At 36.9% G+C, this 15,454-nt stretch overlaps 1 protein-coding gene across 1 annotated transcript in view; it reads right to left on the bottom strand.

The window, feature by feature from the left end:
- The window catches only part of KHDRBS3 (KH domain containing, RNA binding, signal transduction associated 3), a 74,536-nt gene extending 62,385 nt beyond the window's left edge, over positions 1–12,151 (bottom strand). The window contains exons 1-2 of the mRNA XM_009882916.1: positions 12,037–12,151; positions 1,431–1,547 (exon numbers count right to left, since the gene is read on the bottom strand). Of these exons, the coding sequence (XP_009881218.1) occupies positions 1,431–1,547; positions 12,037–12,084 (165 nt within the window). The 5' untranslated portion in view covers positions 12,085–12,151. The remainder of the gene's footprint in view (positions 1–1,430; positions 1,548–12,036) is intronic.
- Between the last annotated feature and the right edge of the window lie 3,303 nt (positions 12,152–15,454).

Genomic DNA, 15,454 nt, shown 5'->3' with positions numbered 1-15,454 from the left:
AAAAATCACTTTTGACTAGCATCTCAATCAAGCAAAAGCCAAATAAAAATTTGAACTTTTTCATTACCAAAGGGAACAAGAAAAATTCAAATAGAAGCCTTTAAGACTCTTCCTCAGGATTCTGACTCAAGTTAGGAACTAAACTTTTCAGCTTGAGCTTCTGCTTTTAATAAAACAAACTTTATACTGCAGAGCCATTAGAAAAACTCAGGGGCCTTCCTACTCCATGACACATCATATTTTGATATAGAAACATGGAATACAGCAACAGAAGAATCTCAGTTTGACACATTCCACAGTAACTGAGGAAGTTCACCAAGTGTCATTTAAAAGAGAATCCAAAGATTGACTTTGGCATCCTAGCTCAGAGGAAATTTAGTTTATATTCTTTTGTCTTTTCTGGTTGAACTAGCAATGTAGTTTTTTGTAGCTACTTGTGTAACACTAAGATTAAAGTTGCATTATCTGTATTATGTATTACATTAACAGCTCCCATTTGAAAAAATCCCTTTCACCTTCAAGCCTTTACGTATTTGTATAAATATAACTTATACTTATGTAAGTTATATTTAATAAAAAAATATTTTCAAGAACAAACTAAAAGGACTAGGGACAATGGGCACAAGTTGGAACACAGGAAGTTCTGTTCCAATACACGGAAAAACTTCTTTACAGTTCGGGTGACAGAGCACTGGCACAGGCTGCCCAGGGAGGCTGTGGAGTCCCCTTCTCTGGAGATTTTCAAGACCCACCTGGATGCAGTCCTGAGTAATGTGCAACATTTATATTTTGCTGATGAAGAAACATTCTGAAAAATATACAGCTCAGGAAATTTAGTAACCAACCATCCAAGCCACCCTTTCATGCGAGTGTCATTATCTGTCTTTACAGACCACAGCATTTTTAAGTTTCAGACTACCTAACCACAGAAAGATTTCACTGGAGGCTTATAAAACATGGTAAGCTACAGGCAAGAAATATGTTCAGTGTTTTAATTTGTAACATTAGGAATGCTCCAATTAAAAAATGCAGCTTACCAGACAGGTGACATGGTATCTCCCCACTGATGTACACTTATCTACTACAAATTTAGCCAGACTGATTTCAGTAAAGAGTGAAACTGATTTGTACATACACCTATCAAGCTAAAGGTTTCTATTCTGCTGTCTACTTTGGCTCCTGTAATGGATACATCCACCAAAACAATACTCCCCATAGACAATTGCAATTTGTCAATTGCTTAAGCTACACACATCCTCAGAGCTGTGAAGTTTTTTTTTTGGTTGTAATTTACCTCCTTTCATCACCTTTTTTTCCTCTTTATTTGTTCCCCAATTTTCATCACAAGGTTTGTTCATCTCCCAAAAAATTTGAGGAAGAAGTTACAAAATCCAGGTATTGAACACTCCACTAGTATCCTCAGGCCTTACCTTTGTCTTGTCCCTCATAGAACCTTTTCCCAAAATAGACATTTTTGTCAGTGTTTCTTCCTGTAAGCGCTTTAGAGAATTGCCACGTGGACCAAGAAGTTTTCCCACAAAGTTGAACTGCAAGAAAACAAAAAAGCCATTAAGCTGATTGGATTTTTAAGCATAAACTAACAAGTACAAATGTGTAGGACAGTTCGCCACATGTCAGTGGCTCCACCAGGTGCCAACAGAAACACAGATGTATTTGAACTCAAAGAACTCAAATAATACAAAAAGAACTTTGCGTTTATCACACTCAACACAACAGATGTGCTCAAACTGCAATTCAATTCTCAACAATTGTTACCAGGTACATAAAACGATAAAAACAAAGCTGGCAGCAATCTCAGATGGCATACTAACCAACCAAAGTTCTGAAGACAAAAAGAATCTCTTAATTGCCTTATCGTCCCTTGAAGATTTATGAAGTAATACAGCAACCCATACAAACCAACCAAAGCTTTGAAGACAAAAGATATCTTAATCGCCTTATCCTCCCTTGAAGGTTCATGAAGCAATACAGCAACCCATACAATATACCCTACACTAACCTAGAAACAAACAGGGAATTAAATCCAGAGAACATAAGCATTTAAATCCAGTCCCAAACCAGAATCAACACTCAAGATCTTTACTGCCACTCAACCCCCATTATCATTGAAGTTTACCAAAACCAGCTGGGGTTCATAACTGTGGCATTACACCATTGAGATACTAGGGAGAAGAAAGTGATGAGCCACAAAAATAAAGACAAGGAAAACTCAACCATTTCCATTTATAGAAAACATCAAAACATACAGGTGGAGTGAAGTTGAGCCTGGGAAGTAGGGGATTTTGGGAATGTATTTTTTTATTTCTCACTATCCTACTGTTACAATTAATTTGCAACAAATTAATCTTCCCCAAATTCAGTCTGTTTTGCCAGTGACTGTAATTGCTGAGCAATCTCTGTTCTTATCTCAACCCACAAACTTTTCATCTTATTTTCTTCCCCCAGCCTATTGAGGATTGGGAGTGATAGAGCATCTTGGTGGGCACCTGGTAGTCAAATAAGGTCAACCCACCAGAATTCCAGTCAAAACAATACTGCAATAGAGATTAAATTACTATACAAGAATATTTACTGTCCCAAATGAAACTTTGCAAAACCAGGATATTCAAACTGTTGGAATCTCAAGTGACACAATCATGTCAAAAGGATACTTTCAAGCGTAAGAAAAATACAGTGATGCTAAACCACAAATAGGCTACTTGTTTGTGGCCTCAAATTTATGAAACAGTTTAAGTTCTTTGACTGTTCCTTTTACTGTCACCAAAGGGCCAAGATGGGCTTCTTCAATCTCATTCCTCTGGAGGAATTTGAAAATACTTGACAGTGGGATAGTAGCAGCTCAAACAAATCCTTTGTTGCTACATGGAAAGTGCTGATGGAAGAAAGGCCCCACTATAGTCACCCTACAACGCAGGAAGTCTACAGTTCACCTACTTCAGCTTTGGACAAAGAAAAATGCAAGCATCAAAAGCCTACTAAATACAAAAATACAGTTTTATTCCCCTTATTACTTGCAAGTTCAATTCCCAATGTAGACCTGAGTTAGAACCAAGATACAATTGAGAAAATTGCTTATGAATGACAAGCTATTAAATTTAAGGCCCTGCATGAACTAGTCATTTCTGAAATTAACAGGTCAAATCAGGAAATCCTCAGGCAGCTTCTTTGTGTTATTAGGTATATTTTTTTCCTTATAGGTCCTAAGATACAGTGAAGGAAAACATTCAGAAATAGGATGCCCAGCAAAACAGTAGAAATCTCCCTTGTTGAGAATATTCAGGACTTGGGGCCACTGATAGGGGCCTCTAATTTAGGGTTATAATTTCAATAGGAGGTTGGACCAGATGTTCTCTAGAGGTCCCTTCCAATTTGGCCTTCTGATTTTATTATTACTGAAGGTATAACTGCAAGGAAAGAAAAAACCCGAAACAACTCATAACAAGTCTGGACTTCTGAGTCAATAATTCCTTGTCAACAGTTCCCTTAAAGGATCACTACTTATAAACAGGGAGCTCATAGTCAAGTTCAAATGAAAGCTTTCATATAGTCAAATACCACATCAATCTTTCAAGCATTACTTAAGATTACTTAGGTTTACTTTAAAATAGCCTTGTAAGTTATTAGGAACAAGAATAAACACTGTATACATTTAAAAAGAGATTTTTTTTGTTTACAGTAAAGTATGCTGAAATTATTTCAGAATGTTGACTACTTGCAGTCTGGTAGTCTAAATTTCTAGCAGTAATCTTAGTTAAAATATAGAGATGAAATGTTATTTCAAATTTTTGACTGCAATGTAGGAGTAGGCAAGCATGTATTTAGCTATGCAATGCATAGCTCTGAATATCACTTCCCAACTGGAACAAACAACCACCTGACAATTAAAATACAAACTACAAGTCATGACAAATGGCAGTGTATACCTGGCACAAAAGCGAAATCCACTTTGTATGTAATCAAAGTAACTAGAAGGCTTTAGAGCTCAGAGAAGACTTGGGTGTTCCACAGCACAGTTGTTTACTCCAGCTGTATTGTTTATTCCAGCTGTATTGTTTATTTTAAAGCCACATAGTTCAATGTTTTGTTTATTTAAAACTTGACCTACAAATATCACCAAAAATTGTCATCTTCTCAAAAGCAATCTCAATCATTGAAGCTAGACATTATGGTAGCTATACAAGTAGCTGCACAGATGAGATGTTCTAGACAACACATTTAATGAACATGAAAATGTATTAGCTGTATCCCAAAATTCACTCAACTATTCTTTCCTGTGCACTGAGGCTCCAAATATTAGATCTGACAAGTCTGAAGCATGAGAAACCTGTGCTGCAAGTCTGAAATTCTGCTGATTTGAAAGCCCATACCTCTAGATATAGCTTAAAGACACAACAAACAGTCAAGGTTACTAAAAAATGGCTTACAATGCAGTCCCAAAGCCTCTTCCCTCCAACATAACAAAGCTAAAAAGTTTTGGAACATTTCAGTGGATTATTCCATAAATAAAACCCATTTATGATATTGAATGAATCCTTTCAGTAGAAAAAAATACTTTGAACAGGTATTGGTTTTGTTCAAACTATTGGTTTATTTCCCTTTTACATCAAACTGGAAACATCTGATCAGCAAAAGTTTTTGTTTCTCTATGAAATATGTCAAAATAAACACTCAATATGATATCAACCACTAAGTTACTATCATTATTTATACACTTTATCCCTGGTAATCAAGGAGTATGAGGACCCAAACCTAAAGTTTAGAAACAGCCACACAGTAAGACAAGTTTTCATTAAACAAATTAACAAATCCAGCCTAACTGCTGGTGAACCAGAAGCAGGTAAGCCTGGCAGATCCACGCCAGCTCTTACACAAGACAGCACGCATATGAGTTTCACAGGCACTTCCCACACCTCTCATTCCTAGAGTTTATTTACTCAAGAACAAAACCCAAAGTCAGGCCTAGTATTGAACCCAAGCTTATAAGCAATCTGAATTAGAGCCACTGGAAAGCAACAAGATGATACCAGAGCAGCTCCGTACAAGTCAGCTAAGTCATATTCACTAGCTCTGGCTCAGAATCAGAGATGCCGGACTCCCCTCCTCACTCACCCTTCTCCCTAGTGTAGCACAGTCATATCCAAACTGCTGTAAATACCCAAAATTTTCCAGAAGCTCACTACTTTCTGCTTAAGATTTATTAAAGCAGTCACACTGCTTTCCAGCGCAAGGTGGTCTGGAAGCTATTGCCATATTCACAGTTCTACACAGCAGTTGAACTCTGAAGAGCCAGCCATGAATGCTATTCTACACTGGACGAATCTACATCAAGGATGGTCTATACACTAAGACAGCTTCCCATATCTTTGGTGAGAATCAGGATCTTATGGATGATGGTATTTAAAACAGATAATAAAGTCTCAACTCAAAGTTGCTTCTAGACCAGCTCTGAAGGGTACGCCAAAAATGGTACCTCAAACAAGATTACAGCAAAACATTTAAGGCACCTTTGCAAAAACAGCATCAAGATTCAGATTAACAGACCTGGGAGGAGACAATTGGAAAAGATGGTGAAAATTGTTACCCCGGCTACAGTTCAAGGCCAACAACACCCCGATTATGATAAATCATACCATCTGCAGTCTTACATCATTACAAAGTATCACCAGATATACGTAAGTCTGAGCAAAAGGATGCAAAATTTAAGGGGTGTTCTTATTTCCTAAAACCTCTGATCACATCCTCTCATATCTACACCTCTCATTGACTTTGTGGTTAAAGATACACCATGAAGTGCAACAATCCCTTCTCAAGTTCCTCAGACATGGGATTCTATCCCTTGGCCATGGTGTCTACAAGCCCACAGATATTGCTTAACTATACTGAAAGCATCTATTTGTTTCCCCTTTCACAGATTATCTTGAACTGCTGTGTAGCTACAAAATGTCCATTTTGAAATACATTTTTCATAGAAAAAAGTATAGAAATTGAAAAAATGAATCAATAATCAGGTTTTTGCTTGAAAATTGTTTCTTCCTTAGATATTCATAAATCCTCATTTTAAGAAGCATTTTTGCAGATATAGTACAGTGGAGATTATGGACCTCACTGTTTAACACCCATTTCTTCAGAACCCCCAAATCAAAATACAACTTTAACAGTTATCTAGAGATTCATTTCCTTACCAGATCACTGTGTTAAACTATTCCCTGAAAACAATTCTGGAGAAAACACAGCCACAAAAATTATACAAATGAGTATATTTTTTTTTCATAAGCATTTAATCAACAACATGAATTTCAGCAAAAGAGGAATTAATGCCAAGGCTACAGCATTTTTAAGTGTATATATTACAGAAAGGGGGATATAATAGAAAAAGTAATCCTTGTTTATCCCCAGTAAGACAGGTCTGCTGAGAATGGTTCATCCAGCTTAAAATACTTAGTGGAAGTATAAACACTTGACCAAATGCTTTTCTCTAAAGCTCTATGCAAGCTATTGTCATTAAAGCCATAGAAAGCTTTCTTGGCATATTAGTTTTCTGCAATAGTTGCTCTGTCATCGGATCACTAGAAAAAATAGTTAAGATTCAGAGCACTTTCCCTTACAATGACCTGAAACCAGGACAACTTCAAGATTTTTCTGACTCATTTCAAGAAAATAAGGTTTCTATAAAAGGTAAATACTTCAAGCATCTACATTGTACCAGAAACTACTCTCTCCTTCACACAACACAGTAATAGGTCTTTAAACATTTATTCACAACAGAAAGCTTGGTCAATTACTATAAAGTTGCTCAAAAGTTGTCCCTGGTATTACATTTGATGTTTGTTCCTCCATGTCACTTATGGTTATACAACCACATTTTCTCATTCCTATTTTAAGAAATCCTTAGAGCTAAGCTATTATGAAAAATTGTTTTCTAACCAGTCATGTGATTAAAATATTAATCTCCCCATGACTTTACGTAACAGCAGATACTGTATGACAATGACATTTTAAAATAGTTATTTTCACTTTAAGTGTTGAGCTAAAAGACTCAAATGGATACCAGTGGATAGGTCAGTAACATCTGAAAATATATATTTAAAGTATCACCTCAGGGAACACAACACAGGCCATTTCTTACCAACTTCTGAGATTTACCCAGTATTTAAGTGTAGCTCTATGAGCAATTTTTAAAATGGTAGTGTCATAAAACAGAAATATTGTTCCCATAGTTTTGATCCCTCTCATTGAAAACCATCGTTTCATTTGCCATCCATGAAAGCTATTTTTTCCTCTGAATTCAGAACCCTTGAGTTCACTAAACTGTCAAAGCAAAAATCAGATTTCAAGACTAAACTACTTCACAAGACATTAATTAAATGCATGGGAGGGGGATAACACTCTCTGCCTCATAGGTACATAGCTAAGCTATGAAACCTTTCACATGTGCTGGCATTTCATAGCACTGTTAGGATAGATCCAGCGAGTCCCTTCACTAAGGCAACTACACCACTACCTTCCATGGCCAGCTCACTTTTTCTACCTTTATCTTTTAAAGTCTGTGCAAGTTTGAAGATTTTCAAGCAAGAAATGCAGCAGAAGTACAGGTTTACAGGTCACATTTTCACACCTGACCTAAAGTCAGTTGAGGTATTCAGCTGATCAAATAGCAAGGTGTATTAAATCACCCTGAACTCCATTGCCTAAGCTGACAAGATCTCATTCCACTAACTGCAGTTTAGACATCCATCATCCCCACGGACTCCTAGCATATAAGTAACTTGATTTAGAACTGAATCCTACCTCAAAAAGTTGGTGCTTTTCCTATAAGGTTGCATAAAAGCCCCAACCTCTTTAATCCTTGCTTGTAGCGCACCCCAGTCACAACAGGATCAAGAGCATTACCAAAGCTTATTCAAACCTCACCTAAATACCTCAGGTTAATTTCCATATCACAGCAATTCACAATTCTCCAAAGAATGTGTAGAGCTGGACCAACCTGAAAAATTCACAAGATCGTACACAATCGGATTTTGAAGAGACTTGACTGGACCTGCAATCTATAAGAGTCTCCACAAGGTTTTGTCTTGTCAAGTAAGACTCCCTGTCACCATATCAAGACATTAATTCAGGTTTTTTTTTAATGTGTACAGGAGTCTAAAATTAATTTAAATGCACAACCAGCCTCAAGCAGAAACTGACTGGGACTATCTTGACAGATTAGTTCAAATCAGACAAAATTCAGGCTGTCTTGGTTACTCTATCACCTTCTATCAAGGTCCAGACATGAAGAAACATTTAGGCCAACTAGCTGTAGTATGAGATATTAGGCCCGTTAACATTGCCAAGGCCTGAGCAAGACAAGAGGTCCCAACTAAAGGATAGAAATACATAGCACTGCAGAAGCAACCAAGAGCGGTGAGGTAGGAGGCAAGTTGAAGCAACCAAGAGTGGTGAGGTAGGAGGCAAGTTGAAGCAACCAAGAGCGGTGAGGTAGGAGGCAAGTTAAACACATCACTACAGAGACTCAGCTATTCGCACACCAAGTAGAAGATGAGAAACCCATAAGGTTGTTTTTGGGTTGTTTTTGCTGTCCCTGAAAAAAAAAACCAAACAAAGACACCCAAAAAAAGTGAAATGCCTACTTTTGAAGCTGAGGTCTACCAGATTCTTCTCCAATAGAAACCCAGCTGCTTTGAACTTCAGTTGAATAGCTTTCTGCTGCAGTTAACCTGTCACCTTCCAGGGCTGTCAGAGGTAATGAGGCTGAATTTGCACAGGACCCAGCTCGGAGCTCGTGAGAATATATCTGACAGGACAGGTAATGCGAGCAGGCATTACAATGCCCGGCTGATCAGATCAGAGCTGGGACTGCCTGACCTGTGTTGAGGCTGTTATGATTTATTCAAGCAGTCAGAGTTAGAGAGAAGTTTTAAAGAGGGAAAGGGCAATGCAATACTTAAAGAAAACTTAGTTGACCCTGTGTCAGGTTTAGTAAGCGGTCCGAATGGGGGTAGTGCATCGGTGGACTATTTTGGCCCACAGACCTCATTTATCACAAAAAAATTATTGATATTTCATTAATCCTATCTGTATACCTAAGCAGCAGTCGTCTTTGCTTGCTGGAGTCATGACTGGCAAATATAAAAAAAGGAATAGTTTCTGCTTGCAAATTCACTTGTATTTGTAGTTGGTTTTATTTTCAAGTATTAAAAGATTTTAAGGATTTAATAACCTTAACTTGTTTTTTTGATCCTGTTAAAAGCAGGATCATTTATTTGGGGAAGCACGATTCTATCCATAAAGTTGAAACAAACTTCATTTTTCCTCACCACTTTCTTGATACCCAATTTTGCCATATTCAACCCAAACTGGTACCCCAGTGCTAGTTTGGCAGATTTATCAATTATCGTAGTGATTCAGTCAGCTTCAAACAGCACATTCTCAGTTCACTAATACAAAAAAGACTACACCTCCTGGAAGACTGGAAGTATCTTTTTGTTTTTTCAGGATCTTGCACAATAGCTAACAGCATTAGTGTGGACTGCAGGCATACAGAAACAGATGCCAGCTTGCCAGAAGAATTACTCTAAATTCGATATTGACATGCACATGAGATTTTTGCAAGGATTTCCTGCATATTTAAGTCTTAAGTTTTGTTCTTTTGAAGCATTTGTCACCAATACTGATCATGAGGAAGGAGAAACTTGCTCATAAATCAGAACCAAATCTTCTAAATGTTTGAGGAACCCTCACTTGGCACCTTCTACGAATGACACATTTGCACCAATACTAATACCTCGTGTAGGCAAAACAGTCTAGAGAACTGCATACACACAAAAAAAAAGAACAGTATAGAAGCATAAAGCATTTGTGAAGCATCACTTCAGGTTTTATAAGTACCACATAAAACCTTCTGTTTAAATTCTGCAGAATCTGAATATACAATGCATGCACTCTAAATACAGCTCAGTGAAACCACGACGACTGGAATGATTTAATTTCTCCCCAAAAGACTTGACAAAGCACCTCTAATTTCTGAGCCTTCCTCTGAACACACCTAACAGGAAGAGGATTAGTTTTTAGAGCAAACATTAGGATGCAAAAAGACTTTGTTCCCCTGCGTACAGGCACTCAAAACTCACATCATTCACTGCAGACCACAGTGTGCCAGATTAAGGCTCTGTTTGCCATGCTGAAGCTATGTCACTTCTACAATGTATTTAGATTAAATAGATCTCAAATAAACCCACAAGCCTGGTCCTAGTAAACAAGTGATACTAAACTGCAGTGACTGACTGTGGTTTAGGGTGGGTGTTTTTCAGAGCCGTTGAAGAGTTCCCGTCATAAATCTGAATTCACACTCACATTCCAGGACACTCCTATACAGTGACAAATTATAATGCCTTTTGACTACACGGCATCTTTAATGAGTAAGCTTAAAAATAAATATCCATCTATATGTAATAACATGGAAATTTCCAAGAAAAACGCCCCCCCCCCCCCATTTTGGGGTAAAAATATTGTTTAATAGAAAATACTTAGGATTTTATTCACCCTGGCAGAAGGGAGATTTGTGTGAGCAGAGATACCAGTATTCTACTTTCCGTGGAGAAAATTCTTGTGGAGCCATAGGAACTCACATGACATGTCTATTCTGCACAGCAGTTGTACTCTGTGCCCCCTGGATCCTGGGGGTCTAAACACAGACATACAGCATGATACCAGAGATTTATCTGTATATAAATTTACATTTCTTTCCATAGCATGTACCAGGCTTTATCCCAGCTCAAAGACTGTCTCCATAGACCAGAACTATCAGGCCTTCAGCAGACCACACCTGCTCATTCAAAAGATGGCAATGGCTTTCCTTCTAGCTATCCTAAGTAAGAATTTCAGTGTTTGGTCCTTTAAAGAAAGTTGACACTACGTAAAGAAGCAGAATCATCTTTCCAAGGCACTGTTTCCCCTTTTAACATCTATTTTGACTTTCTTCCTCTTGAACTCAACTATCTACATCAACATCTGTTAGGAAAGACATCCCTATTACAAGCACTGACCACGTAAGCTTCCCTTATCTTTTATCTTCCCATCTTTATATTTCTGTGTGTTTGTCAGAGTTCCAAAGAGGTGCCCACATATAAATGGTATGCAATCTTGAATTCACTGAAGCAGTATTTCAGAAAACTTTGAAGAACAGTAAAGCAATCCCTGCAAGTTACTCACAGCCTCTGAGGAAGATGCTGATAGTGTGGAAAAAATATTTAGAAAAAAGTCTTCCTAAAGAAATGGAGGAAGGAATGAAGGACTTCCTTTCCTCCATGAGCAGAAACGGAAGCTGTCTTGAAGTTTCAGTGGGAAGAAAAAGTCATTTCAAACAAGTGAAAAAATGCTAATCTGATTTTTATAACATTAACCTTAAAATCTAAAAGTAACCAAAAGTTCCACAGTCTATTGAAGGCTGAATAGATGCTTACAGGGAGCAGTATTTTAGTGCAGGATAATACTTTGCAGTAAAGTGTTAAGAACTCATGGCGGTCAAAGATATTGACAAAACCCCTCCAAAATAGACTGTATAATTTAATAGTGCAGATTTATCTAATTTGAAATTAACAATGGCTGCAACTTAAGAGGGTAAGGAAAAGTTTACACTGTGAGTTGTTTTAATGGCGAAATTTAAGCTACACTTCTACCTCCAATAAGAAACTTTCAAAGCCTGGCAAAAAAGACAACTTGAAAATATTTCATGCCCTTTGCTATTCTGAAAAGTAAGACCCTGCTATCCTTAAAATGAGTAATTTATCATTTATTCCCAACATACTATTTTTTTATGTGACTGGCACCACTTTCCTGTGCATTTATTCCAAAGAGAACTATTCCTACCTCTGAACTTCTATACAACGGAATGCAGAACAGCAATAGCAGAGATAGTTAATATTGCTTTAAATGTAACAGTTAAAAAAATAGTTAAGATATTAGTGGAATATCTTTTATAAACACTTATTTATCACATTTGAAAACTGGGCTTACCTTAGGGAATTGTTTTACTGGAATCAAAACTTTTTGTCCCAACTTCATATTTTTATTGATGACTACATCAATATACTTTTCTTCTTCCTTTCCTTCACCTTTTTGGAATTTTTCAATTTCTGTTAAAGGAAAAAAGTTTGTTATTTTCTCAGTTTAACACAACAATCTAAAAGCTGAGAATCTACAAAGGCAGTATAAATTAAAAACTTTAAAATTAATACTGTATGGCATAATACATGGCATAATGTGTAATTAATACCTATAATTAGTTTCATAGGTCAATGGGGTAAACCATGTTTTGCTTTTTCAGGCTTTTTTAATACTCATGTTTGTATCATCAGCACCTTGAATAGCATTGCAAGCATTTTAAATGCTAACTTTTAGCTTAATACCTCGGATACGTTTATGTTTTATATGGCTCCAGCAGTAAATACTATTCTTAGATACCTTTATTCATTTTTAAATTCAAAAAACCTACATCATAGTTTAATATTTGACTATTTTATTCCTCTATATTATAAACAAAGTACACAGTTTTAACGGTGTTGTCTACAGTGAACTTATAAACAAATATCAAATCAATCTTTCGAAATTTCAGGAACGTAATCGAGGCACATAGCTCATACCCAAAAATCTGAGATTAGTGTTATACCAACAGAATTAGGAACGAGATTTAGAAGTTCAACCCCAGGCTGCATGAATTTACTCATTCCAGAGCTACATGAAAAACTGATTCTGTATTTAATTCTCTCCAAATATTGACTCTCCAGTGTGCTAAGTGAAAAATTGCGGATTTCATTGCGTTGGTGGGGACACATGAGGAGCACACAACGAGACCAGAAATGAAGCACTGCCTGAAGCCTTGGCTGGACTGGAGTCCAGCACATTGAGCTGCAGCATTAAACAGCACAGGACATACCAAAATCCAAGGAACTTCAGCAGTGCAACCAAAGTTATTCTATGGACATCTAGCATTCGTCCTCCTAAATCTTCAAATATCTTGTTAGTTTTTCACAAAACACACACACCCTTCTACTTAAACAGTGGAAGTTAACAACATTTATCTAGACCTTGATGTTTCTTTAGTGGGAATGTGATGTTATGTCAACTGGAGACAATAACAACCTTTGAGTGCAAAGAAATTGATCAAAAAAATAGAAGAAAGCATCCTTTAGGTACACTTTGAAAGACAAATTAGTTTGAAATGACTTCCAGTGAAAAACAGGAGTAGTAAACCAACACATTTCTTACTACTGATTTACCTATTAGCAGCTTTGTTTGATGAATACCAGTCCATTCCCACTTAAAAAAAATGAAGATCACAGAATGGTTGGGTGGAAGGAACTTCTGGAGATCATCTAGTCCAACCCCGCCGCCAGAGCAGGGTCACCTACAACAGGTTGCACAGGATGGTGTCCAGGTGGGTTTGGAATGTCTCCAGAGTGGGAGACTCCCCCACCTCTCTGGGCAGCCTGTGCCAGTGCTCTGCCACCCTCACAGGAAAGAAATTCCTCCTCATGTTCAGATGGAACTTCCTATGTTCAAGTTTCTGCCCATTACCTCTTGTCCTATCACTGGGCACCACTGAAAAGACTACTCCCATCTACCTAGCACCTTCCCTTTAAGTGTAAGTATTGATAAGATCCCCCCTCAGTCTTTACACTAGAAAGACCCTCTAGAATAAAAAGGCCCAAGAAGATGCTAACATCTTTCCCAATAACTGTAACTCCAGTCTTTTATTCAAGTTTTTACCTCACTAGCACAGAATGGAAAATAAATACAATTGCACTTATTCAAGTTAGTGTTTAGTGATTGAAGAAATAAGAAAGCCAAACCAGCCTCCGACTACCTGAAAGCTTCTCGAAAGAAAAGCCTTCCCCAGCTATACTTTCCAGTCTTCTTGGCAAGTCCCTAGGAGTTTTTGATTCATACGGATTCTAGTAATGTAAACATTCTGGAGAAACCCTACTCTGTAAAGCAACCTTCCTCTGAAGCGTCCTTTATGTTGCAGCACATTCAGAAAAAACTCCAAATCCCTCAGCCTACAATCCTACAACTACTGAGGAACATATTTTGACAGCTGAATCATGGTAAAAATGGAATCCACATGTTCTTTGTAGATGCCGCTTTATGAACTACAGAATTATGGGCAATTAAATAGATGTAAAGTTACATCGAAATTCATTTCCAGGTGAAATTAAGACAGAAGTTTTATAGAGCACGGTGTTCCCACTCAGAAAACAGGCGACTGGTATTTTTTAGAAGTCAAACTTTGAGTATCACATTCAGATGTAAGAGTGTAGTAGTATCACAGCACTCAAATAAATAAACTTACACTCCTACTTCCTGATATAACAACAGCAGTTATGATAAAGCTCTTTGATTTCTCTTGGAAAACACAATTAGATACTTAGGGGTTTGTAGGTTTTGAGTGGAAAACAAACATGACACTAATTTTTAATGCTGCTATTGGTATACACTATTAACAGCATAAATACTCAAAGCTCACAACTGATCAGAAGCATGCTGTTCTTTAGCAACATTTTACACTAAGAAACACAAATATTAAAATTGTAATAAGAACACATCCATTTTGCTATGACTGAAGCAAATGCAGTTACAACAAAATTTAATATGACTTCATTTAGTTTTGACTTTAAACATTAGGACTAGAATTTATTCAGAAAAATCAGAAAAGGACTGTTCAACTCCATTCAAGATTAAAAATTTATGCACTGTGTTGTACTATTTTGAAACAGATCAGTGCACTGAAGATTCCTGGTAGTCAGATTAATACTAGATAGATACAAGATCTTTAGAAATTTTCAGTAGCTATAATTACTTCAGGAAAAGGTCCTTCACTGTAGCAGTAATCTACTTATGAAATAAAAGTACCTTTAACAAAGCCCATGTTTTTATGAACTGGTAAAGCTAAAAATTTGTTTTCTCCTGTTGAGTCACATACTATTATACACAACTGCATAGTATGGCATACATCCCCCTGCCCACCTGAAAACTAAATTTCATAAAAATGTATTTCCAGAAGTAGTAGGGAATTTTAAATTACAACCACAAGTTTACAAATGAACAGTGGTCTAAGGACCTTCTTAGAAATTGTCAGAAAGTATTCCACCTAAAAGCAAGGGTTTGTTGTTTGTTGTTTTTTTTTTTTTTTTCAGGAAGATTCAGACATCTCAGACTTATCAAGGTGAAAATGTATTTGAAGAGTTAAGAACAGAGTTCTAACATTCTTCACATGAGCCAGCGGCATAAGTTCCTTAAAAGCTTAACACATCTATATTTAGGCTAAAATATTTAGGAAATAAAGTTACTTGAATTCAGTATTTGAAGGACTTGACTGCAACAACTTGATTAATGCTCAATTCTATAGCATGATTTAGTTAATACAAAAAAATTT

Source organism: Charadrius vociferus, unplaced genomic scaffold (genome assembly GCF_000708025.1).
Source record: "Charadrius vociferus isolate BGI_N301 unplaced genomic scaffold, ASM70802v2 scaffold360, whole genome shotgun sequence".
In the NCBI taxonomy this organism is placed as follows: Eukaryota; Metazoa; Chordata; class Aves; order Charadriiformes; family Charadriidae; genus Charadrius; species Charadrius vociferus.
This window is presented reverse-complemented; position numbering and strand designations above follow the sequence as displayed.